This window comes from Melanotaenia boesemani, chromosome 22 (assembly GCF_017639745.1).
Source record: "Melanotaenia boesemani isolate fMelBoe1 chromosome 22, fMelBoe1.pri, whole genome shotgun sequence".
Lineage (NCBI taxonomy): Eukaryota > Metazoa > Chordata > Actinopteri > Atheriniformes > Melanotaeniidae > Melanotaenia > Melanotaenia boesemani.
Genome location: NC_055703.1, coordinates 11,196,640 through 11,223,761, shown reverse-complemented (window position 1 = coordinate 11,223,761; position 27,122 = coordinate 11,196,640). Strand labels below are relative to the sequence as shown.

General features: G+C 38.0%; 2 protein-coding genes across 2 annotated transcripts; both read right to left on the bottom strand.

The window, feature by feature from the left end:
- Positions 1–11,544: 11,544 nt before the first annotated feature.
- vrtn (vertebrae development associated) lies at positions 11,545–15,414 on the bottom strand. The gene is made up of 3 exons (XM_041975095.1): positions 15,062–15,414; positions 14,430–14,761; positions 11,545–14,323 (listed from the first exon to the last, which is right to left on the bottom strand). The coding sequence occupies exons 1-3, from the start codon at positions 15,081–15,083 to the stop codon at positions 12,569–12,571; spliced, it is 2,109 nt and encodes a 702-aa protein (XP_041831029.1). The 5' UTR covers positions 15,084–15,414; the 3' UTR covers positions 11,545–12,568.
- A 2,709-nt stretch (positions 15,415–18,123) lies between these two features.
- Positions 18,124–20,141, bottom strand: LOC121634065. Its single transcript, XM_041976471.1, has 7 exons — positions 20,072–20,141; positions 19,749–19,985; positions 19,338–19,643; positions 19,195–19,239; positions 18,884–18,978; positions 18,517–18,563; positions 18,124–18,422 (listed from the first exon to the last, which is right to left on the bottom strand). The coding sequence occupies exons 1-7, from the start codon at positions 20,133–20,135 to the stop codon at positions 18,416–18,418; spliced, it is 801 nt and encodes a 266-aa protein (XP_041832405.1). The 5' UTR covers positions 20,136–20,141; the 3' UTR covers positions 18,124–18,415.
- Positions 20,142–27,122: the final 6,981 nt, after the last annotated feature.

The window sequence follows — 27,122 nt, the reverse complement described above, 5'->3', positions numbered from 1 at the left end:
GGATAGCTCATTTTAGTTTAGACTTAGGAAAGATAACAAATGGAGATACTTGAAGTATCATTTGACAGCCATAGTAATCATGTTTTCCCTTTCTATTGTTTGCATATTTCTCAAGCGATTTATTTGTTTTCTCCTCACTGTTGTTTGGAAGCTGAGGATGTCTCTGCATATATGAGGCACAAGTATATAAGTAATCACGCTTTCCCTGCTAAACAAAAGCACTTGACAGGTATAGTCATGAGACAAAAAACAAACTGGATGAAAGGAAACTTTACCCTGTTTTTATTTTTTGAAATTCCTCCGAGTGCTTCATGGCACGTTTCCCAGACTAAATGTTTATTCAGTTCAACAGGTAAAAGGTGAGACAGGATGAGATGAATGCTCAATAATTTCTGCTGGGAGATCAGGTTGTAAATGTAGGCAACAGATGTATTATATTTGTCTTGTGTTCGCAACCTGAACAAATGGATTTTAGAAAAGACATTTCAAAGGCAAAACAATGAATAAAAATAAAGGTTAATAGAACAAAAAGTATTCTGAGTTAGATACCAAGGTGCTAAATGACCTCTCCTGTGTTTTTCTACACTTAATAGCTCTTAAGTTATATTGTTTATATAGTAGACAGAAGTTTTTAACACTAGCAAAAAAGTATGCCTACGACTTAGAAAATATAGAATAAGAACATTTTTCTTGTTTTTCTGCATGTATGAATTGTCAATTCTCGTTACTCAAATGAAAATGTGAGAAAGCCTATTCTCTAGCGAGAAAGGTGGTCTGTTTCTCGCTGTTGAAGAATCTTACAAGACCTGCCTTGCTCTACTGGATAAACATGACATCTTGTGCCATTTATTATAGCTTTAACCAAAATCATGTAATTTGCTTCAAAGACTTCATGTATGTTTTTCAAACCCCAGCTAACACTAACCACTCTCGAGTGAGGAAACGAACCAGACTGTGGGAAACATAGGATGGGTCAGATGCTCATGGTCTGTGGCGTTATAAGTCATAAGTGTTCAGATTATTAGTATCAAAAGTGTAAAATGGCAAGAAATGCTGCAGGGAAGGTTCTGATGAGGATTAGAAGCGGAGATCGTATTTTATTAGCTTTCTGTTAAGTCCAGAATAAATATTAGTTACTTTACTTAAAAGGGAGCATTTTATTAAAAATAAAATCTGTGTTTTAGAGTAGATTAAGCCATTATTCACTTAAAACAGTAAGAAAAAAAGCTCATTTGTTTTGAACAAATCTTATTCAGTTTTTCATCTTAAACTCTCAGCTCAGAGGAGAAAAATAAAGCCGACATGCAGCAACATCAACCTCCAAAATGCTTGCTCTTGTATGGACATTAATAGCAAATTTAAGCAGGAGTAACCTTGAAGGCATAAATTAATAAAATACTTCCTTATAAGCACTTTGTTAAATCCTTTATTTCCCAGCAAAGAAATCCCATTTCAGACCATACTTTGTTTTTCTTCTTATTGAAAGGTCTAAACTCCATTTATCTTGAAATATACCTTTGTCATTACAAAAGTTTACTTTATGAATATCAGCAAAACTTTGTTCATGAAAGTAACTGTCATAACAATAACTCTAAAAACCTCTAAAAACACAGATTGGCAGTCAAGCCCATGATTACTGATTATTAGATGAGGCACTATTACAACATAACTTCTAACTGGTATATCTTGTGTCTGAATTAGTGATCAGTATCAGCTGTAGCTGAACTACAAACAATGAAGTATTTGAAAACAAAAATTCCAGCTAAGCATTTTCAGCCAGACTGGTGTGTGGAAGTGTGAGCCCAGTTTGCTGCACGCAAACCAACTTCTAATAAAGTAATGACATGCTTGAATGATTATTGAGTTTTTGCTATTTCAAAACACACAGACTCTGAAGATGAGGAAGGTGGAGTGGGTCATTCCACACCTCAAAACACGCTGATGTGAACAGAGGTGTCAATTAAAGGTGGAAAAGGGGCAGTTGCATTGTATTTTTAAGTATTTTGATCCAGGTTTGTCAGAGACGTTTCATTAAGTCCTCAAAAAGCCTTGTCAGCTTGTGAGAAAAGGACATAACATGCAATGATTTCAGCATCATGTTGTCCCAGTTTGAAAATGGAAAACAATTTTAATGGGTACTGGCATGCAATACAGGAATTCAATAGAGCTCTCCACGAATGCTGATACAGCAAACTCAGAGTAGCTCCAACAATTTCATCACACAGCTGCATGCACACTCTTTTTTTCTCTTTCAATGTATTTACACCCCATTAAAAAAAAAAACTTGGGAAGTTCACAACAGCTTGAACTTTGTATTGATGAGAACTGACTTTTCCCTTTTGATATCACAATACCTACATCAAACCTGCTCAAAGGTCTCCCTCCATAAGCACATTTTCATTGCATCAAAACATCAGAGGCTTTCATAAGGGAGATATTTTAATCAGTACTATATTTAGAAAATAGTGTTGCCTCTTTGGTGATTTTTTAGAAACAATGTGGTTCAATTCTCAGGGCAAAATCCAGGCTTTCTGTTTTTGGAGCAGGCAAATGAGCAAATACTCTCAAATGGAGGGATTCAGGTCTCCTCTGCCTTTGTGTGAAATATCACAGCCTGATTGGAAGTGGTGCAGCTATAATTCAGGATAGTAAGAGGAACCATGTCTTAGATTCAGCATACTCATATGCACATAACCAAATGTGCGCACAGAACATATGCGCTGCTGATTTTCTCTCATTTTATACAGTAAATCTTTCTGCTCATAAGACCTGCTAAATCAAATCATGTATAATTATGCTGCCTGCTGGTAAATTGACAATAAATGAGAGCAAAAACAAACATATTATCTAGACCAACAAAAGCACAAGATGAAATCAAACGTTGAAAGGTTTAGGTTTTGGCCTTTTGGCTGCACTTCAACTTGTGTTAATGAACACATTAAATTAGAGTAAAATTAGAGATACAGCAGTAATGAACATGAAAAATGTTCATTTATGTAGCGCAAAAATCTGCTTGTAAGACTTAAAACTTCATTTTAATTTACTTTAGTTTGCCTGTTTAAAGTAAAGTTTCTCAGTTTGTCTTTTTATAGGTGCTCCTGATGATTCTCTGCTTTGTTGTTTTACATGAGCCATGGTATATTTTTTTGTTTCTTAACAGCTTTATCAGCCGGTTTGAACTGCACATTTGTTGATAGTATTTTCTTTGTCTTTGTCTACTTTGTCATATCTTCGCCCTCTCATTTCTTCTCCTTTGTCACTCCTGTCAGATCCAGCATTAATATTTAATTCAGCAATAACCAAATTAGAAAACAAAGAATATAGGGGACCCTTATGGGGGAATTAAGGGAGCCATGAAGCTTCATTAATTTAATATGAGATTGCAGATTAATTGAAAATATTCTAGAAAAAAAATAAAGACTTAAGCACAATATAAAAAAACAAACCATGTGTGTTTTATTATTATTATTTTTAGAATAAGTGTAATTACACAATACACATGTCCTGCATCTTGTCTTATTTATAAGACTTTTATAAGACTTTGATGGTCTTGTAATATTCATGGATCAGTTAGTTTGTGAAATAGGTTGTCAACTGATTATGGATTATTATTCAAGCAATATAAAATAACCCTTTTTGTGACCATAAATAATCCATGACCCTGTATGTGTGTGTATGTATGTAAAATCTACTAAAGAAATCTTCACACTCACAGCTTCAGATGAGTCTCTGGGGAACTGAAAATCTTCCCAGACTAGTTCTGTAAAAACACTTTGTTTTTAGGTGAAATGTGTTTTCCTTGAGCACATCTAAGATCTTAGGTCTGCAAATTTCTTTAATTATTACACCCCCAAAGCACTCTGAGTGAGGCTTGTGCAATAAAACTAAAGACGAGTAAAAGGAACAGATGCGATTCAAGCAAAGGAGTTAAACTGACACAAGGGATGGTGTGATTAAATCCACTTGAGCAGAGTTTTCAGAATATTTTAATTTGCTTAAATGTTGCTGCAGAATTTCAGCAATGTCAGTGTTGTGTGTGTGTGTGTGTGTGTATGTTTGTGTGTGTGTGTGTGTGTGTGTGTGTGTGTGTGTGTGTGTGTGTGTGTGTGTGTGTGTGTGTGTGTGTGTGTGTGTGTGTGTGTGTGTGTGTGTGTGTTTATGTGTACTCAGCTAATAGCTGAGATCCAATTTATCCTTCTTGTTTCCGGATTTGACAACTGAATCTTTCCTTAAGATAAGAGACAAAAATGGGCTATTTCACGATAAACTTCGTTTTCAAGCAGCAAAATCTTATAATAATATTGTGTCAAGCTTAAATTAGACCCAAACCAGTTGTTAATTTCATTAATAAGATGTGTTCCTCAGAGCTAATCATTTCTTTCATGTGTTTAAAAAAGTCTAATATGTCTGATTATTTCACATTTCATATCAAATCTGGATCAAACGACATAAGTTAAAGGGGTATAAATACAAACAGATACAAACTAAAACATGATTTTAAAGTTTAAGCTGTAATTTCTTCAACATACAGGCTCCCATATAATGTAATGCAAATCTTGTAACTGAAGGTTTTTCAGCCAAATTAAAATATCCACATTAATGAAATGTAAAAGTGTCCATACTGTAACAGTACAATTGTTCTGATTTAAAATCAATGCTGCACAGACTGTTGTGAGCTGAACCTGGAAGTATACAGAACACAACCTCCCAGTAAGCAAGGGTGTTGCTTTAACCATCTAGTTTGTGTTTACATGGTTCAGAATAAGCCGTAATGTAGAACATGCTTTATTGATTTAACTTTTATAAGGAGGAAGATTTGTTGGGCAAATGTTGGACAACCAGCTGTTTCATTTGTAAAGAAACTTGGCAAAAAAAACATTTGGCCTCTGTATGAAAACAAAGCAGAGAATCATTGGGAGCACCTGCAGGAAGGAGGAAACTCAAACTCCTTGATGTCTACTGTTGTGCAGGTTGTAGCTGTTTTTCCTGCTTTAACACACCTGAAATGAAGGAGTCGTGTGAAGAACCTGACAATAAGCTGTTGGATCCATTTCTTTTTAATCAGGTGCTGGGGCATAGGAGCACCTAAAACCTGCAGGACAGTTTCCCCACCCTGGACTGGAGGTTGAGATCCCTGTTATAGAGCATAGATTAAGTACAGATGTTCAGACAAGTCCTTTCTTATACAGGTAGCCAAAAACAAAAAAAAAACAAAGATAGACAAGACTTTTAACAACAATTTGGCCACAACTTAGACAAGTCAGTTTAATTTCAGCAAATACTGCTATAATATTTTTTATAAAGATTTACCATCTCACCATTACATACTGTATATTAGAGTTGTGATAAAAGATACTCTCGACTATTTCTAATGTGTGCTAAAGTTGAACATCACTTCATAAAGGACACAAGGACATTGTATCACATCCCGTGTATCTAAATATGTCTTGAATTGTCACACTGCCTAACAAGTTATCTTAGCAAGCAAAGTTATGTAGACACCTGAAGATAAAACAGTGCTGTCAGAAGAATACAGAATGTGCTAGCTCAAAGTTACTACAGCACACAGGCAATTATTAACCAAAGTCTAATTTCCTGACCTCCCTTCTCAGTTATTCCCCTGTATATCACTGGCCTTTTCTTATGCTGAAACAAAATCTGGCAATTAGCTCTTATCGTCTCATTTTGCAGACAATAGCTTGTGTTTAAACGAGTTCATGGTTCAGTGTCGCACTGCTTCTAATCACAACCCCGGCCATTAGCCATTAGGGAACCAACAGCTGTGCTTACACCCACCTAGCTCTCAATAGCACTCACATGGTCATTACAGTAGGTTCCTCTTGCAAGGCTGAGGTTAATAGCAAGGGAATTAAATAAGAGCATTGGCAGAGGACATGCAGGATGGTTGCACCATCATTTTGATAAGGAAGGTTATCAAGCCTTCAGCCCACACCCATGCAGACACATAAACACTGACTATTGTGGGAAATCATGCACAGGCCATATGTTCTTGTCACAGGAACAATGACATAATTAACCCTTTAAGTTTATGCATCATCTTAGCACTATTATATACATCAGGTCACCGTAGCTAATGTTTTTCTGCCTATCCTGTCAATCTGCTTTAGTGACACTTAATCAAAATTAGTCAGCACATTAGTCACTAATCACAATCCTTTGTTTATGCATCACACTCATTGTTTCACTGTTCATGGCTACTAATAGACCCATGACCTTTTTGTAGATGTGTTTTTATTTCTGTTGTTGATCAAATCAAAAACATTTTGAGCACCATTTAACTGTCTGTTATTGCCCTAAAGGGTTTTGCTATTATCATGTTCAGATAAAGATGTTCTACATAAAAAAAAACACTTTAAACAACAACAATACATATAATGTTAAATACAATCACTCTTGTACTTTGCAGGTCAGGTATACAGCTGAGAAAAAGCCCACATTTAATGTAATACCACTTTGTTCAACTATGGGATGTGATTTACTGTTGTGTCCAGTCTTCACTGAAAACAACAAGAGATGAAAAGGACATGAAAAAGGACTTTGTCTGCAGTCCCTCCAGCAAAAAAAAAGAACAAAAACCTACAGGAAAGTGATAAATAGTAAATACTGGTGCTGCTTTTCTTTACTGAGGTCAGTTTTTGCGAAGTTAAGGTCTGAAGTGTTTCCAGATTTGACTATTTTTTGCAAAAATGTTGTACTAGTAAATTATGGATGTAGTTTATGTTGAATCATTAACTTTTCTCATAGTTTTACCCATGTTTGTGCAGCTCTAACATCTCCCACTCATCCAAACCACCTAACTCTAATCTATCTTCTTTTTCCACTCAGATTGGTCTTATTGAATCTCTTCCTATGTTAAATAAATTGTAAAGTATTAGATTTTTTTACTTATTTGTTTGACTTCTTACCCTGAAATTGTGTGAAAATGTGATGTTTTAGGTTATGTCCATACAGAAACATTGAAAATTTGAAACTCAAAGCAGTAAAGTAAATTAAAATCCCAGAGTTCAACTTTTTCCCCCCTGAAAGAAACGCCTTAGGTAATACCTGACATGGATGGCTGAACACAGAGGTGGATAAACTTGGTATTGGAAGTTGCATTGAAGGATCAAGAGTCTTACTTTCATCAGCTTATGTTGAGTCAAAACTGAACAGGTGGTAGAAAGCCACAAGCAAACACAAGGGATTACACAACCACAGAACTTTGGCCTTGTTTCAGACCTAACTCTGTGTAGCAGAAACTGGAATCTCTCATGTCCATCCATGACACAATTTTTTTATGTTTCTTTCTGTCTTCATTAGCAAAAAAAAAAGCATCCCAGAATAATCGATTTTGTTCAAACAAAGGCTGTGAAAGAGAGAGTGAGTCACTCATTGATTAACCTGACTGAAGTCTGTCAGTAGCTCTAATGTGTTTGTTTAGACATGAAAAAGGAGGGACTGAATGCAACCACATGCCTGAATACATCACAATGATAAATGTTAGAGAGAATTAATTATAACCACCACATGAGGCAGCACAATGCAAATAATATTCATACTGAATTAACTAATGCTTTCCTCCTCAGGTTTGCATCAACAAATTCCTGCTCTCCGTGCCCTCAGGATGTGAGCATGCTCAGGAACAACATCCTGCATAATTAAGGATGAAAATGGCACATTACTCATGGAAATTTCACAAATGCTTCATGTCTCCTAGACTGAAATCACAATTTCACATACACCTTCACAGAAATGTATTCGCATAAGCCTCTTTGTAAGTCCGATGCAGAGCCACACGGACCCTCTGTGCAGTCCCGTGTTTGAACTCAGGAGAACCTTTTTTGGTTTCTTTCTTAATTCAAAGATGCATGTTTTTTATTATTATTATATTCATTTTCTTAAAGAGCAGATGTTGTGTTCTGGGTTTCACATCATGATGAATCACATTAAGCTGTACAAACTGCAAAATACAGACATTATTTCTAACGATGGATCCTTTCTGGGAAAAACAACAACAACTGGGAGTCTTGGTTCATGTGAGCGATTAAATGAAAACAGCTAGAGGCAGAACATATATAGATGGCGCAATATAAGGAAGAAATACAGTACTCTTTTTTTTTTTATTTTTTTCCCAAGCAAAAATATCTTCTTGTACTCTTTTAAAGTAGTGTTGAGCAATAATTCCACATTAAATTGTATCTTCAAGGCGCTTTGTTTCTCACCTGTCACCAGACACATCCTTCGTTCTCATGACTTCAGATTTATCTACAATAAAGACAACACATTTTCATAGACATAAAATAGCATTTTTGCTATTAATAGTTAAAAAAAACTCTCAGCAGGCCTGATAAAAAGATAAAGTTAGATGCATCTAACCCGTCAGTTGATCCATCTATTGTTCATTAGAAATGTTATCTGAGGAAGGATGGTGGTCAAGAAGCTGTTTTAGGGAAAGAGGGAAAGACTGAGGTGTGCCATATGATGCAAGACCTGGTCTGAAAATCAGAGGTAGCAGGTCTGATGGAGTGATGAGTCCAGACCTAAACATTATTGAATCAGTGTGGGATCATCCTGATAAAAAAAAACAGAGCAAAAGGCATCCAACATCCAAAGAAAAGCTTTTGGAAGTCATGCAAAAAAATCTACAGAAATGATAAGAAAGCCAGTTCAGGCTGTCGTGAATTAAAGTGTTTACACCAAATATTAACTTTAAAGCTAACTTGGTTTTTGCCTCATATGCTGCTCATTTATGTTTTCAAGTTTCCATGAATTGCTGCACTTATTTCCTGTTTCCCTACAATATATAGAAATAAATGTCTCAAGATTTTTTGCACAATACTGAAGAACAGGCAAAAATGTAGTTTGAGAGGGTGTATGTCAGGGATGGGTAACCCGGTCCTGGAGAGCTGCAGTCCTGCAGGTTTTAGGTTTTAGTTCTGCCCAAGCATGATGATCCATTAATCCGATTCAGGTGTGCTGCAGTGAGAAACATCCAAAACCTGCAGGACTGCAGCCCTTGATGATTGGCTTTTCCCCTCCCTGGTGCATGTGAAATGGGATGTCTTTTGAATCGTAAACAAGACTTGAAAAATGGTGTCTAAATGCATTTAAAACAATATTTTGTTACCCAAAGTGCTGCACATCAATGAGGCTTGCCACTGATTTACATACACATGATTTAGGCTAAGATGCTGCATCAGCTCAAATAACCAGACAGAGAAATAGCACAGACGTGAAAACAGAGGCCTCTTTGTTTCCTGGATAACAACAACATCTAGCTGATTTTATGGAGCATAAGAATCTTTCTCCTGGATGCTCTTTTAACCCATGATCATCTATGTAACTAACATAAAGGTGCTACTCCCATTGATTTACTTCTGGAGGAATGTGTGCAAGTTATATGGAAAAACAAAAAAAAATCAACTATGTACTTAAAACAATCCCTAACTCTGCTAACCTTCTTTTTTCCTGCACTGCTTCATCTGGCAGCAGTTTGCTTCCCAGACCTTGTCTGTCTTTGGCATTACCTGGCTGCAATGTGGGATTATGTTTATTAATGGACTTATCACATGAGAAATCTGCACTGAGTACTCTGAGCTGAGCAGTAACATTGATTTTATGTCCAAACAAAAGTGTGTGTCTGCTTGTATATGTGTGTGCCTGAACAGCTACAACTACAGAAACTACCCTATAAAAAAGGAAATCACTGCCACCTAGTGGACAAACTGATTTACTGCATTTTTTTTCTTTGTAGTCACTGCTCCTTAAACTGAATGCATTTATAAATGAAAGCCATATTTGCCCTGTTTAATGTGGCTCATTTTAAATGTGATAATGTTGTTTGATTTCTTAAGTTCCAGTCAGAGCTGCTTTCGTTTGTCCACCTCTTCTCTTCCTCACTTTAACTACTCCACAGCCACATCTTTTCACTTCATATCACTGCTCCTGTAAGACTGTAATTGGCAGCAAACTGAGAGCGGTAAGAGTCTCGAAGGTCTGTTTTGTTTACGAAGGAAAATTGGCATCCTTGAGATGCCTCTCGTCTTTATCGCTTTGACTTTTTGAAGCAACCACAGTATGCTAATCCTTGAAGACTTCAGCTCCCACCTGCCAACCCTCATTATTTCCATGCTATTTTTGAGATAAACATTGTAGGGTAGCTCAATGCCAGTGAGATTTTCTTCCATCATTCAGTAATGAAGATGGAGATGGCAAACAGGCCCACGGGCAAAGAGGCCGACTAAAGACTCCATTAAATATTTTCCTTTGCCAAGGCGGGTTACCTCTGAGATTCTACAACACTGATGAACAATGATAAACTTTTCGAATATCTGTGTTTATTAAATTGAGGTAACAAGCATCACTATTAGCTCCAGCCACTGAATGGTGTTGACTCCTGTTTTTTAGAACCAAGAAGAAAGTTTGACTAAAATTCAGATTCTGTTAAAAAATGAGACGTTTGTGTTCATTTGATCAAACTGGAGAGAAAACATCTACTCTTTTATATTGCGTTCCCTTTTCATGTGAAGATCTGTTTACGCCTTTTCTACAGACAGCAAAGGTGACGGGAAGAGATGCTGTCTAAACAAACACCCACAGCAAGATCAAAACAAAGGAGATGTATCTCATGATTAAGTCTCAAAACTGTCTATTGAATTTAAATATTTTCTATAAAACAAGAACAAGTAGAAAATCAAGATTGACTTGCTGATCTGTAAACTTCTGTTTCTCTGCATAATTTTCTGTGCGGATTTCACATTATAGTAAATAAAATATTAAAAAAAGACATCCCATTTAAACAACACAGTGGTTTTAACTGTTTATTAAGAGAAAAAAAAGTTCAGATTCTTCCTCCCCCTTCTTCCTTTCTTTGCCTCAGCCTCCCCCCGAAAACTCATAGATGTTCTTGGCCTTATCTCAAACACCTCTGTCCCCATGCATACATACAATTAACCCCTTCCCCCTTTCTCCTACACTGTTGACCATTAGCATAAGCACAATAGCTGAACAGAGAAGAGGCAGTGAGCAAAAACCACAAAACCACCCTCAAAGCTCACTGCTATTCTTTCACCACTGGCTTGTTTGAACCTGCTTCTCTGTGGTCACACAAAGAGATTTTTCTTCCTTCATTTTTGATTATCTTTTGCACAGCTTGCAATTTTTTCACATTCACTCATCTGATTGGGCCTTGTGCATCTTGGGTATAATAGTTTAGACCTTGGTCACTAAAATGAGCAATTTCATGTTTTTATTCCATCAGGTACTTAAATGAATACACAGCGCAAGATTAAATCTGCTTAGACAAGACTGAACAAAAGTAAAAAATTTAGGAGCATTAAAGGTGTTGAATTTGTTTTAGTGGACTAGGTTTTCTTGAGCTATGTACATTACGAAGCAACAAAATTGCATAAACGAAATTGCATGAATAAAAACATAAAATCCAGTATTGATGCAGGCAGCTATTTTATTGATATGCAGTCATGAACAGATTTATTAAACCACTGCCAGTCATTTTTTTATATGCTGTGAAACAAGAAAAACAAAAAATAAATATATGGAGTACAAATGTAAAAAAAAAATGAATCTATAACTTTTAAATTGGCATGTCTGCAAAATACATCTGTGCATGTAAAGTACAGTACACCAAAGTGGCTCATAAAGGCTTATTTTCCCCAATATTTTAGGGAAATAGGTAGTTTTGAAATGCAGAAGAATAAAAAAAATCATCTATATTCACCTCAAGTTATTTCTTAAAAGAAAATTGTCAGGAAGTAAATCAAACTGTGCATAACAGCTAAGAAAATACATTCAACAGTATAATGGGAAGCATTTCAGTGCAATTTTAGTGTGACAAAACTCAGTTTCATCATGTTTTTAAAAAGAAAGGGGCATTTTAAAATACCAAAACGTTTCTATAACCACCTAACTTCAGTGCACCAAGTGAATCCCAGAGTTGGATAATCAAAGAAATACACAACAGGACTGGACCTTTGTTTGCAAGAGATGTTTGAGCAAAGGAAAAAAGACTGATCTCAGAAAACTAATGTAAGCTGTTCTTTACATTCAAAGAAATAATAATAGAAAACAAAAAAACATCTTTAAACTACAAAAGACCTCACAAGTCAGTTATTACATGCAACAGAAGGCAGATGTGCATGCTTTTACACCTACACACACACACAAAAAAAATGAAGGCCCTATGTGAAAAAATGGATTAAAACGAATGCAGAAGAAAAAGCTTCAAACAAAATGGCACAAAACAACAGCTTTGAACTGCCTTTTGCCTGGAGGGCAACATGCAGGGTTTAAACACACCCACAGTGTAGTTTCTTTTCACACATGTGCAAATGTCCAGGAGGGAGGAATGATCTGAGGTGGTGGGGAAGAGGAAGGACACAATGCATTTAGATGCTAAACCAATGTTCTTAATCTCTTAGAGCATAAAGTTAACAACAAGGAGGTAGTTTATATAACGCAGTAGCATGAAGGTGACGTTTTTGGGGTCAGCAGGTTCTACAGCTTGCTCTCATTTTGCTCCCATTTTTAGTGGGATTGCAGCTTTGCACATTTATCCATGAACCAGTGACACTCCGTGATGCAAAGCTCGCTTCCACATGTAGTACGTTGAGCGTGCAGTGAACGGGAAGTAAGACCGGAATTCTTTGAATGTAGGGAAGGATTTCTCTTCAAAGCGTTGCTGCAGGAAGAGCTTGGCCTTGGCCTTGAAGTTGGCCAAAGCTACAACATCCATGGCAAACACCTGCTTATCTATGGGGGCCACCTTTCTGTGAAATGTGTGCTTTGGCTGTGGCGCATCAAAAGAGGGCATAGTGGAACTTTCCAGATAATTAGGGATGTTGATCAGTGGGAGCTCTTTCGGAGTCTCCGTTGTCTGATTTTCTGCAGCTGTGCTCTCCAGACTCTCTGGGACTTTGAGCTCTGCACTCTGGTTGATCATCATCTTCTTCTTCTTCATCTTGTGGTTCTGGCTGCTCCGCCACAGCCAATAAAGACAAGAAGACATGGATGGGAACTTGAGCTTGAACTTTGTCAAGGACCATCTGGATTTCTGGACATGCAACTTTGCAGCTTCTCTAAGTTGCTTTTTACTCATGTAAGCCACCCTGAAGCTTTTGTGTGTTTGTCTGTAGATCCTGGGCCTGGATCCAAAGGGAGGTTTAATGCTGGACAACACTGACTGGCTCTTTGGGCTTTCACTCTTATCAGCATCTGAGCTGTCCTCGCTGCTGACAAGATTGCCTTTGTAGCCCCTATTAATGAACATGGCTTCTCTCCTCCAGTTGTAGTAGGTTGATCTAGAGATTCCTGGAAAATTCCTCTTGAAGATCCTGAAAGGGAAGGAGGTGTTCATGGCAACGCATTGCTGCAGACAGCGCTTAGCTTCCTGCATATGTGCTACATTCTGAGCCCGCTCCACATCCAGCCTGCCGAGGCTGAGGCCGAACATGCTGGCCACGCTGTCATGCTGGTCTGACTCATACTGCTTTGCTTCCGGTGATGACCAAGCTTCCTGCTCTGTGCTCTCTCCGGGACTAATCTCTCCAGTTGAAGATGAGGTAGAGAGGTTTCCTCCAGATTTCAAGAGCTCATGCTTCCAGTTATAGTACGATGACCTGGAGATCTCTGGAAAAAACTCTTTAAACTGGTGCAAAGGAATTAGCTTGCCTTCCAAGTAGCAAGCCTGTAGGAAATACTTAGCCTCATATCTAGCAGCAGACTTTTTGCAGTGCTCCTGTGTCTGCCTCTTCCATCGGTAGAAGGTCCTCTTGGTGATGTTGTACTTGTCCTTCAGACTTGGGTAAGAAAGATGTGCATCCTGGTGTTCTTGGCTTTTGAGTTGCAACATGCTCTGCCCGCTTTCAGGGCTTCCAATCATGGGCGCACTTCTCGGAACAAACCCAACAAAATAATTTGGCCTGAACGACTCAGACAGAAGCTCGCCAGACCACATTATGTGTATGGTTTGCGGCTGCGAATCTTCAGGCCACTTCCTGGGGCGTATGAGTCGGTTGAAATAAGGTCTGATCTTGAGGTTGAACATGGGGTAGATGGAGTAGATGTTGAACTGAAGAACTGATGACAGAGCATACAGATGCCACATGTTAGCATAGGAGCCGGGGAAGCAGGAAGCTTTCACGTCTGCATCAAAGATGGCCTCCAAGACTGTTATAGGCAGGTTGAGCATGTCTTCAGACTCTTCTGCACACAAACTGAAGCGAACAGCCTGGAGCATCATTTTTGAATCTATCATCCCAGACAAGTAATACCTCTTCCACAGCACCATTTCCACTACAGTTCGTACCTGCGAGGGGCAGAACAGAACCAGTGTTAATCATCAAATAGTCACTAAAACTGATCAACAGCACAACAGTGTTTACTTTAAGTTCTCTAGAACACATTCTTCTAACCTGTAGCTCCAAGCTAAGTCCAGTGTTACCCACAAGCAGCATGCTAACAGCATCAAACAGCAAGTTGCCTTCTCCATTACACTTCAGCGGCAGGAGACCCCCGGGTGCATCAGCTGGGTATAACCCACGAGCTGTGTCGTCCACACCTGCCCACCTTGGGATATCCTGACAGGGGGTTTTGGGAAGCTGGAATGGAGAGAGGACCTGCTCAACCTCCTGGGCCACCCTGGTCACAGCATCCAGGCCAGAAGTCTCTGTGGCCTCCTGGAGCTCTCGCAGGAAAGACAGAACAGTCTCACTCCTTGGAATCATACCTGCAGGCCTCATTAAGGCTAAAGAAGAAGAGAAAGTAGTTCATTTTTGCATACTTAATGTTTCAAAGAAGAAATTTGTGCATGGCTTGTTGCCACAGCACTAAATAAACAGTTACCTCACACTTTTGAGCAGGAAAAGGCAACTTAGAGCTTTAAATACAGTGAAACTAATTCAGATCACAGGATGGTCATGTCTGGAATAATAATTCCTATTTTTATTTATTTATTTTAAGAGAGCATACAACGCCGTTCTAGATCAAATTAACTCCGCGTCATTCACGGCGCTAAACCAAGAAATTAGAGTTACTAATTACTTACCTGGACGTCCAGAGACTAACATGAGTCTCAAAGAAAGTCACGCAGTCGCAGCGGAAGGTTTCACCGGTTAAGTATTAAATCCACACAGAGAGTTTCAGTCCATTGCGAGCGTGCAGCTCCAGAGTGTCCTGCGGTGAGCAGGGGAGATTTGGGGGAATGATAAGCGGCACCTCCCATCAGGAAATTGTCAATCGCCGATCCGCTCTTTTTTTTTTTTTTTTTTTTTTCTCCGCACTGTGAAACACCTCCCTCTGCCCTCCTCCTCCTCATCATCACTCCCTTCACATCGAGCCAGGGTCAATTTCAATGTGAAGTGTTAACAAAAGCCAAAGTGTCAGAGGCCACAGAGGTAGCCCTCCCCGCAGGAGGAGGAGGAGGCGACAGGTATCGGTGCTTTGTAGGTTTGATCAACACGTTTTTTTTTTTTTTTTTGTTTTTGTTTTTTTGCTCTTCTTTGTCAAAGCCAACTGTTCATTTCCAAGGTTATTAGTTTCAGATGCAGGCCTGGTCCACATGAAGCTTTTCCATGTCCAGTAAATACCGAAAGACGTGTTTGACATTTGTTTTATTTGTTTCTTGTACTTTATTGGAATTTTTTCATTGCAAACTGTATATTTACATACAAAGAGTGAAAAAAGTCATTTATCATCTTCAAAAAAAAAAAAAAAAAAAAAAAAAAAATATCATAGGTATCACAATTTAGCATTGTCCTCAGTCTTTATTCCTGGCTTAAAAGTTTGTTGATTAGAGTAAATGTGTAGACAGGGTGTGGACATTAGTTTTATGAGAGTAGAGGAAGACCCCTGAGCTCCTGCTCAGATTGTTTCTCCACTGAATCACTTTTAACACCTCCTCTTCTGCCTTTTGCAGGATTTCAGTAATCAAGGCCTTTTGTTCCACACACGCACAACAATCCCAGCAACTGACCGCCAACCCCCCACAAGTCTTACTGTAGACCCCAACTCTACACCTCTGAGACCCACATTTACACACTTGGGGATGGGAGCATTTGGCCCCCACTGGTCCTCTCCATGTCCTCAGCAGACAAGCTGGTGCCTGAGTTCACTGGGGTTCAAGGCTTTGGCTGAAATCTTATCAGCTATTTGGACAATGTGTGAGTGTGGGAGGAGGGTTAAAAAGAATAGGTTTGCATATCTGACAAATAAAGACAATGCCAATTAGACACACACCTGATAGACAGCACAGCATTATTTCTTAGGATGTGATCAAATTTAGATATATCAAACTGTACAAAAGTCAGATATTCCAATCTTTAGAAGTGGTCCAGTGACTGCATTTTAATTTGTTTTCAGGCTGATGCCTTGTCTTCAGCTGATCCATTTACTGCTCGCTGCAGGCTCCTCAGAAGTGGCCTCTGTGGAAGGGTGGCTGTCAAGAAGAAATACTTAATGAACAGAAAAATGGAGGAAAAAATGATGGAAGAATGCTAAATAGCACAAGAGTTGGACTGAAAATCCGTAGCAACAAGTCTTATGAACAGATGAATCTTCCCCAGACCTCAGATATTAACATTATTGAAGTAGCATGGGATAATCTTGATAGAGAACAGAACAAAAAGCAACATCATTCAAAAAAGCTATGGAATCTTCTTCAAAAAGCTCAGAGTGAAAACAACAAAATTTTGTATTTCCATTCAATGTTGCCTTATTTCAACAAATTCCTGCAACATGTTTCCCATTTTCTGGCTTCTGTTTCACATTTCAGTTTATCCCCATCTTCACTTGGATGACTTTTAACTGCACATTCACATGTTCTGAATGTAAATTCAAGTATTCATTTTCTAACCTTTACCTGTTTGTACACAGTGAGGCCTCTTAACTTCTCAGACTCGACTGTATTCCCCTCACCCTTTCTTGTCAAATGTTTGTGTCTTCACCATCTCCTCAACCCCCGCAGACTCTTGTTTAAACCCAATCTCACATCTTAGGTGTGTAGATTAGCTGTGCTGCACTGCACTGTGAACACAGTAGTGGGCTTGCTGTAAGCATTTAAAATGCAAATAGGGCAACACTGGGACCGGCTCCGGCAGTCTCTTACCTGCTGTGTGTGTGTGCGTGTGTGTGTGTGTTTGTGTATGCAGGTGTGTGTAAGCAAAGGGAAATAAAGAGAGATGAGAATGGAAGTTTGTAGGGTACTTCACATTTAAAATTTGATTTAGCATGTTTGCAAAAGCTGATTTTTTTTTGTGCACAATACAAATGCTGCATGTAGCTGCATATTTTCACCAAATTACATTTGTGCACTTCATCATCTGCAGAAAATACTTTGCAGCCTAGAAATACCTTAAAATCCACCACTAGACTGACTACTGTTTTTTCTTTTTTAGTTGTAGTTTTAATGTTATGTTGTGTGGGCGTGTGTGTTTGTATCTAGTGTTCTTTTAGCAATGTGTGTCTGGTTTTGCAGAAATGCTGCTTTTAATCACTATAGTCAAGTTCCTCCACCTGGTTTGCAACTAATTTACAGAACAGATTTCAGTAGTAGGCTCCATGATTTACTAACACAGCTGTCAGATTAGATTTATTAAGTTCTCCATATCTGTTTAATTACTGGTGGGTTGATTTTACAAGGGAAGTATCATTGTACTGTTGGCTTTGATGTTGTGCTTTCAGGGGATGCAGGAAAAATAGCAGAAGCTTTTACTTTGAAAGACATATGTTTTCAAATAAAAACTTATAATCTACATTTAATGTTTTTTTTTTTTTTAGTTTTGAAATAATCTTGCAAGAAATTTGTCATGTTTCTGTCATCATTACAATTAGAAAGGATAATATTCGAGGTTTAAGTCAATGTGTAAGCAAACGTTATTATTGCACCCAAATTTTGAAGAGAATTAATGCTCATGAGCCTGTACAATAAAAATCTGAACCAGCCACCTGTGATAGAGTGAACCTTTATTTGGCCCGAAACAGCAATCTTTTCACTGACGTATTCTTTCTTCTTCAACAGCCACTTAAAAGTTTAATTTATTTTACAATTAATCAACGAAAATTATAATAAACACAGGCAACAGATGATTAAAGATACACATGCATAAAAGCACACAGGTAAGCTTTAGTTTAAGAAAAAATCTTATTCCTATCATGCAATACATTCTTGCAGCTCTTTAATGCCAAGATCAAAACACTTTTCAAGCAATTTTGGGACTTTAACTGTCAACTTCACTACAAATTTCACAGTATTCAGTGGATGGGGGTAGCACAGTTGGCAAAGCATGTAATTTACATTATTCGAATCTGACACAGGCATATTCTGTGTCCTCACACTCCTGGACCCGAACTGCATCAGAGCCAACAGGGAGAACGATGTCAGCATAGACCACATCATCTGTATTCACAACCTGCACAGATATATACACACATGAGTTGTCAGTTTGATCAAAAGTTACTCAGATAAGATTTTTTTTTTGCTTTATTTGTTCTTCTAAGACTTACATGATTGAAACTGATTGTGTTACATGACTCATCTGGCAGCTGGCGGTCTGAAACAAAAAGTCAGTGAAGGCAACTATAGCAATAAATGTAGCTAAATGTTCAGTGCCTTTCAGACTAGTACAGATTTCTCAAGTTTTTCCTGTAAGATTGTAGCCAGGTTGCATAAGGAACAAAATAATTTCCACTATGCGGTGAACAGTTAAAACAGCACAGCAAGTGAACTTTAAAGACCACAAACTACAGTTATGCAAGGTGATATGTGCATGCGTACATGCTGTGTACATAGGAACATGTGACATTTCTCCATAGTGGTCATTTCAAAAGAACCTGCCTGTAACTTAAGGGAAGTTTAGGAGAACTTACTCACTCTTTTTCTGTTTATGGCAAATGCTGCAATCAGAGCTGTCAACACTACACATCCCACAACACCCACAGCAGCCCCAACCATGTCCCGGCTGTGACCTGGAAACAGAAAATTCTAGGCAATAAATATGGAGAAGTTGTATTGTGAATGGCAGAAACCTGTTCTCTAAATCTATAACTAATAAAAGAAAATGTGTGTTCCTTCAATAAACCAGCAGATGCACTAAAACAGGTTGAATAATATTAGCAGGATTGATATTTTTCAAATGCAGCTCAAGCCTTATTTTTTACAAGTGAAAAGGAACACCACTGTACCTTGATTTCCAGTTTCCGGTTCCAAAAAAAAGCCTCGTTCTCTTCCTTTGAAAAAATAAATAGGTATTGTTATAATTCATTCTTTTTTCTTTTTTTTTTCATTTTCCCAATAGCAGACTAGTTGTTAACATAAACCACCGGACCTGGAACTCTGATCCACATGTCTGCTGAAGACTGGACTTGGTCATTGACAGTCACCTGGCACCTAAACTTCTTATTAACCGGTCTTTGAAGGGCTAACATCAGGGTGACATCACAAGAAGACCGCTGCTGTATCTGGTGCTGGGAGTCTTCCATTATCTGTGCACCATCTTCATCCACCCACATCAGACTGATCTCTTGTTGTGGACGAGTGTGGCATCGTTGCTGCTGGGTGTTTGTGAGGAAAACACACTGAAGCGTTGACGTTTTACTTGGCACAAAGATTAACTTTCTTGCAGCCCTGGATGCTAAAAGGAAGAAAAAATGAGTTCATGACATTGAGTTTTTCCTATTTTACAGCTTTCTTATTATCACCCAACACAGTTATTTTTAACTGTAAGAAGAGAGGACACCTGTACTCTGATGGCAGCGATGGCTTCCTACATTGTCTTCTGTGAGGTTTTTCATAGACAAAGTCCAGTTTGACTCATCATTAAGCAGTGGAGAAGTCTGGATCTCCCCATTGGCAACTATAGCTATGAAATCATTGTTTTCAGGTGTGCCGAAATGCCATGGATAATAGCAGGCAGCTGTTTCATGCTGAAATCTAATATTATATGTGGGTATCAGACTATCTTCTCCATTTATTCCTGCAGAAAAAAAGGGTTTCCAACAGTGTCAAAAATGATAAAATTATAATAATAAAAGGAATGTGTTAATTTGTCTGTCACTGTACCTGTTCTGATAAAAGAAAACAGCAGCAGCTCCACCACAGTGTGGAATGTTCTGGCCATCCTCATATGTGCATAAAGGTGCAACTGAGCTTTGTTACTGCCGTGCTTAGTTTTTAGAGAAAGTGTCACTTCCTGCATTTGCCAACATCCTTAAACAGCTGTCATGGAAAGTCTTTACTGGTTGATGTCTAAGTGCACGGTTCGTCCTCTTTTAAACCAGTAAAGATTCAGATACAGAACTACAGTTTGAAGCCTATTTTTACTTCAATGTACTCTATGCTCATGTGAAAAATATATCTGATGGAAAATGGCCTTATTAACATATCTGGATGTGTAGATGTGTTTTTAAAACCTAATATACTCTTAGAAACGGCACACATTGTTGATATTTTGTTGTGAGAATTTAAATTTCATGCATGCTTGTATAAAGTAACAGATTAGCTACACAAAAGGTAAGCATATTCCAGATAGCTTCCAAGGATCTTTAAAAATATATTTTTATAACCTCTTACAATCTGATTTACTTTATAAAAACGAAGTCAGTGGATTTTTTAGTTTACATGCACAAGAGGGTAACAGTTATTCTCAGAAGTATGCCTGACACTGAGATGCTGTCTATGTGAAAAAAACATTGGAGATGTTCTGCCTCTTCTAACTCTCTATGTTGGAGGTCATAGTACAACTGAGTCAGAGAGCATGCACAGTCTGTTAAAGCCATTTTCCTCAGTTTCTTTATATGTTTCTGGTCTGCATCTGTAATCTGTAATTCACAGTCATGAAAATGAATTGAAATTGGAGTTTTTTGTTTGTTTTTTTTAAACACTAATAAACCATATGAATCTCACTTATAGTCTAAACACAATCAACCAAAACAGTACAGCAGCAATATGCACTTGTACTTAATCCTTTAAAGCACTATCTTTTAACAACATACTTATTCTGTCAACGTGGACATAATGTCAGGTCTATGTGCTGTTATGTCGACTTGACACTGAGACCAGAAGGATCTAAAGAAACTGAACGAAACAGCTTTAACAGGCTGTGTGTGCTCATGTAGCAGTGTAATCAGGGTCTGTCAGATCATCTCTTTCTGCGCAGGTATGCCAAAGTATTGCAAGGTAGCGTAAAACTTATTGCGAGGGAATACAAAAATTTTGCAAGGGCATGTAAAAGACAAAAAATCTCCTCGTGTCCCCTTGGGGGCTCCATAGATTACAAACTGCCAAGCATATAAAGTGCTGAACAGTACACAAGAATGAGCCTCCAAGAAGGATCAGAAAAAAGAAAAAGTAGTCATAGAAAAGGAATAAATGTACGTTGACAAGATAAATATATATATATATATATATATATATATATATATATATATATATATATATATATATATATATACAATGTCAATGCCATTTGACATTGTAGAATAACACAGTATAAACATGCAATGTTTAGAAATAAGAGGTGAAATATGCCCAAAATTATGGGATACTGAAATAAAATACCATGATATTGCATCAGCCTCTGGACAGTTTCATTCATGGACATAGATGATGCATTCTTCATTAAATCAAACAAAGAAGGTCAACATTATATATTAATGCTACATACAGAAAATCTCCAAAGAATGGCTTAAAAAGAAGAAATGAAGTTTAACTCGCTCAATCCCCAAATATTTTTATATTGATTTGTATATGTGCACTACTTTTATCCGTAGACCCTGTTTAATATTAGTCTAGAGAAAACAAACTAAAACACCTGAGATTGTTTTTCTCTGGGATCCTTCCACAAGAAAAAAGAAATGCTGGATTTTGGGGTTGAGAGGAGAAAATCAAAAACAGTCTCAAGTGAGAGGAAATCGCTGCAATACTTCTTTTTTCATTCTAAAGAAATAATAAATAAAAAACAATCTGAGCCTGACTCTGAGCAACCTTCAACAGTGCTGGTTTGTATTCAGTCCTTCTTTAGGAAGACAGCTGGCTATGCTTTCAAAAAAAGACGGTGAAATCTGTGAGAAATGTTTTGTGTTCTGTCAGGAGAGATGACCTTCAGACACAGAATGAAACAGGATAAAAGAAAGGGATTATGGAAGACAGGGTTGCAGCTACAAACAGCTAGACCTGGGACTCTGGCCTCAACTCACTGAAACATGTGCATGAAGAACCAGATATACTGCACCTGCATGGAGCCTTGGAGTAGATCTAAATCTAAATCCATGAATGGGTGCATTTTGCAAAAACCTTGTGGAAATGTGAGGGAGTATAAACTCACTGTATACTGTCTGTGATGCCCATGCTGGTGCTTGGGCTGCAGATTGGTACAAAGAACATTAAAGGAAATGTTTTGTTTTGTTGTATGTTGTGTATGTAAAGAAAAAAAAAAAAAAAAGAGTTTAGACCTTTTAATTCATAGTTTTCAAGCAAAAAAAGAAAAGAAAAAAAAAACAAAAACAGCTCCAAACACGGATCTAGATATTTTTTTTCTTCAAGCTTAAATAATTTTTATTCTATTTAATATTTTTATGAGATATTTTCCAAGGGCAGTGACAATTTTTAAACATATCCGTCCCAAATTTAGCAAAATGTTTATTTTTCCATCTGCAGTCCCTGGATAAGGTTAAAAAAAAAAAGACGAAACCAGCAACAAAATTACAAGATAAAATCTCACACATATACAAACAAGAGTGAAGCTAAATTTTATACAAAATACTAATGCCAGATTCAATCAGTCTAAAATACGATTAACCACGATGTTAAAAATTCCATAAGTGAGGAAAAAGTATTGAAATATCCAGTATTTTAATGACATATGAAGATGGTGATGAGGTCAGCACAGGGCACACATTCACAAAATGTTGATGACTGTTAATGAACCAGATGTTACATGAGGCCAGTTCACAGACACAGAGCTCCACTCCCTGCAGCTGTTACTGGAAATAAGCACATAAAGCACGTTTTCAGAGAGGAACAATGTAGTCTCCTCTTACTGCACCTCTAATTCGTTGATATGAGTTATTAGACACAAATTTGCATATTTTATGATTGTCTTCAAAATGAAGAGATCATTTAGGCAAGGCAAGGCAGTTTATTTGTATAGCACATTTCATGTACAGGACAATTCAAAGTGCTTTGCATAAAACAAAGGCATTACAGATATTTAGAAATAGTAAAAGGCATCAACGCATAATCACAATAAAATAGTAAATTACATTAAAATGATTAAAAGCAAAATAAGATAAAAAAAAAAAAGTTAGCATGCAGATTTCATGCATAGGCGCATGAGAAAAGAAATGTTTTTAACCTGGATTTAAAAATGTCTACATTTGGTGAAAGTTTAATCTCCACTGGCAGTTTGTTCCACTTGTTTGCAGCATAACAGCTAAATGCTGCTTCTCCATGTTTAGTCTGGACTCTGGTTTGGACTAGTTGACCAGAGTCTTTAGGTCTAAGAGCTCTGCTAGGTTTATATTCTCTGAACATATCACAGATGTATTCTGGGCCTAAACCATTCTGTGATTTGTAAACAATCAGAAGGGTTTTAAAATCTATTCTGTGACTGACAGGAAGTCAGTGTAAAGATTTCAAAACTGGTGTGATGTGTTCAGATCTCTTAGTCCTCCAGGTGTTTATTTGCTCCAGACACTGACACAATAAGTCTATTGGACTACAGTCATCTGGTGACAGAAACACATAAAGTTGTGTATCATCTGCATAACTTTGATAATTAATGCTATAGTTCTGTAATATTTGACCCAAAGGGAGCATATACAAGTTGAACAGAAGAGGTCCAAGGACTGACCCCTGGGGGACTCCACAAGTCATGGCCACTTGCTCGGATTCATAGCTGCCAATCGTAACAAAATAACTCCTGCCATCTAAATAGGACCTGAACCAGTTAAGGACCGCTCCAGAAAGTCCAGCCCAGTTTTCCAGCCTGTGCAACAGGATTCTGTGATCTACAGTATCAAACGCAGCACTGAGATCCAACAGAACCAGGACTGATACTTGACCAGAATCAGTATTCAACCTAATGTCATTTAACACTTTGACCAGAGCTGTTTCAGTGCTGTGATGAGGTCGGAAGCCGGACTGAAATTTATCTAGATTTCCACTTCCATTTAAAAAGCCATGAAGCTGGTGAAATACAACTTTCTCAATAATCTTGGAAATAAAAGAGAGGTTAGAGACAGGTCTATAGTTGTTCATTATAGAGGCGTCTAGAGTCCTTTTCTTTAGGAGTGGCTTAATAGCAGCTATCTTTAGTGACTTGGGAAAAATGCCTGATGCCAGTGAGCTGTTAACTATCAGTAGGAGATCACTTTCTACTGAGGTAAAAACTGTTTTTAAAAAGTCAGATGGTAAAATGTCCAGAGTGCATGTTGTTGATTTCAAATGCCAAACTATTTCTTGTAGGATTTTTAAATCGACCATATTAAATTGGGACGTATCAGAATTATTTCCGGGTTTTAGACACAGACTAGTTTTCTTGTTTGACTGTGTGGAATTATTATTTTGCCTAATTGTTTTAATTTTTTGGCTAAAAAAGTTGGCAAATTGGTTGCATTTCTCAGTGGAAAGGAGCTCTGATCTTATCTGTATAGGAGGATTTGTAAGTTTTTCAATTATAGAAAACAGAGTGTGAGAATTGTTGACATTCCTGTTAATCATTGCAGATAAATGCAGCTCTCTGGCCTTGCACAGCTCATTGTTATAGTTACGCAGGCTTTGTTTGTACAGCTCATAGTGAATTTGAAGTTTATTTTTCCGCCATTTCCGCTCAGTTTTTCTGCATTCTCTTTGTAGGCTGGTAACCACAGTGGTGTTTCTCCATGGTGTTTTCTGTTTGCTCAAAGTGCTCTTGATTCTTATCGGTGCAACAGCATCCATTACATTCAAGACTTTCAGACTGAAATGATCCAGGAGTTCATCAACTGACTCTGCACTGGTTGTTGGTAACATAGCTATGGCCTCCACAAACTTAGCACTTGTTCTTTCATTAATGTACCTCTTCCTAACTGAGGAGCAGGTTGGTTGGACGTTCTGAGTGATCAGTAAATCAAACAAAATACAAAAATGGTCAGACAAGGCCAAGTCAGTGACCACAACAGAAGAAATATCAACACCCTTTGAAATAACCAGGTCCAGAATGTGCCCTCGAATGTGGGTCGGTTCTTTTATATGCTGCCACAAACCAAACATGTCCAATATGGAACAAAATTCCTTGACATTACCATCCGTCATGTTATCTATGTGAATGTTAAAATCCCCAGTTAAGATGAAATGGTTAAAATCAGTAGAGATAACCGACAATAATTCAGAAAATTCATCAATAAAATTTACACAGTGTCCTGGACGTCTGTAGATGATTAGAGATAGGGTTTTTGGAATGCCCCTTAAAATAAAACTAAGATATTCAAAAGAAGTAAAATCAGCAAATGAAATCTCTTTAAACTGGAATGAATCTTTAAATAAGGCAGCTTCTCCTCCCCCTTTCCTCCCTTTTCGACATTTATTCATAAAACTAAAATGAGGGGGTGCTGTTTCATTAAGAACTGTAGCACTTGTGTCTTCTGTTAACCATGTTTCTGTCAGAAAAAGAAAATCTAAACTGTGAGAAATGATGAAGTCATTAACTAACAGTGACTTGTTGGACAGAGATCTAACATTAAGTACAGCAGCTTTATGAAGTTTACTCTGGTCTCTGTTGTATTCTGAGTTATACAAGGTACAGTTAACAGATTAGATTGATTCACCCCACAAACTGACCTTGTTCGATTCCTTATTTTACTAACTAACACAGGAATCCTACTGGGTCCAGGCTTGATCTCAGAACAGCTGTCAGTAGTAGCAAAACTACAGCAAGGACCCTGAACGCATCATGGCATGTTATCTTTGTTGTGAATTCTGCTGCTGCTCTCTGAACCTCCTGCACATGCTCCCGTGCCCTGCTCTGCCAGGACAGATTATCTAAGAGGAGGATGAGGAGGGGGAGGAGGGGGAGCCCTGTATTTCTTGGTAGATGGTTGCTGTAGTTCAGACCGGAATAGAGACATCCTTTGAAGACCTTGGGTGATGTGGAAAAGAGGGTCTGGTGAGGGGGGAGAGCTGGGAGTTGATCGCTTCTCTGCTGTGTCCTTCGCTCTTATCTGTACACTCATGTTTGGGTTTGCCGTCCCAACAGCATGACGCAAGTGTGCACCAAATAATCTGCATCCAGTTAGATTTGGATGCACACCATCAGGTCTGAATCGCTCCTTACAGTTCCAAAAGATATTGAAGTTATCAATGAACTTTATCCCATGGGTGATACATGCGTTTGATAACCATGTGTTCAGGCCAAGAAGTCTACTGAAAAGTTCAATTCCTTTACCCGCTGTAGGGATGGGTCCTGAAATGTAAACATGGTGTGCTCCAAACTGACACAGTCTCTCCAACAGCAGAGAAAAGTCTTTCTTCAGGATCTCAGAGCCAGTTTTCCTCCTCAGAATATCAAAAGACCCTGTGTGGACAATAATCTTCATACCATCTGGATGTGAAGACAGAATTGTCGGCAAGATCTCTGTCAGTTCCCTGACTGATGTATCAAAAAGTGTTAGATTTTCCGTCTTTGCTGTGTTATGGAGTCCCCAATCAGAATTGTGTCTATTTGTTTTTGTGTGGAGGCGCCGATAGCTTCTCTAGTCTGGTTAGCCCTGGGCTGAGATTTAGGGCTATTTCTTGAGTTTTTATAGATCCTTGCATTACATTCATCATCATTCATTTTAATATGAGTCAACACATCATATTTTTTATGCAGTGAGGCTTCAGGTGGTGGAGTGAGTGCTGGAGCTTTAAATTTCCTGCTGGATTCACCTCTGTGACGAACAACATCAGGCCAGGTTCTGACCGGGGTTGATGACTTTGGTCTGGCACCAACACTGTTTCGGTAGGAGAGATCAGTCTGATGGTCTGGTTTGGGATTTTTCCCAGTTATTCCAGTGTCATGAAGAGTCCAAAATAATTCTCAGGTTGTTCAAACTAATCCCTAAAGTAAAGTGTTTCGCATTTACATTACTTTAGT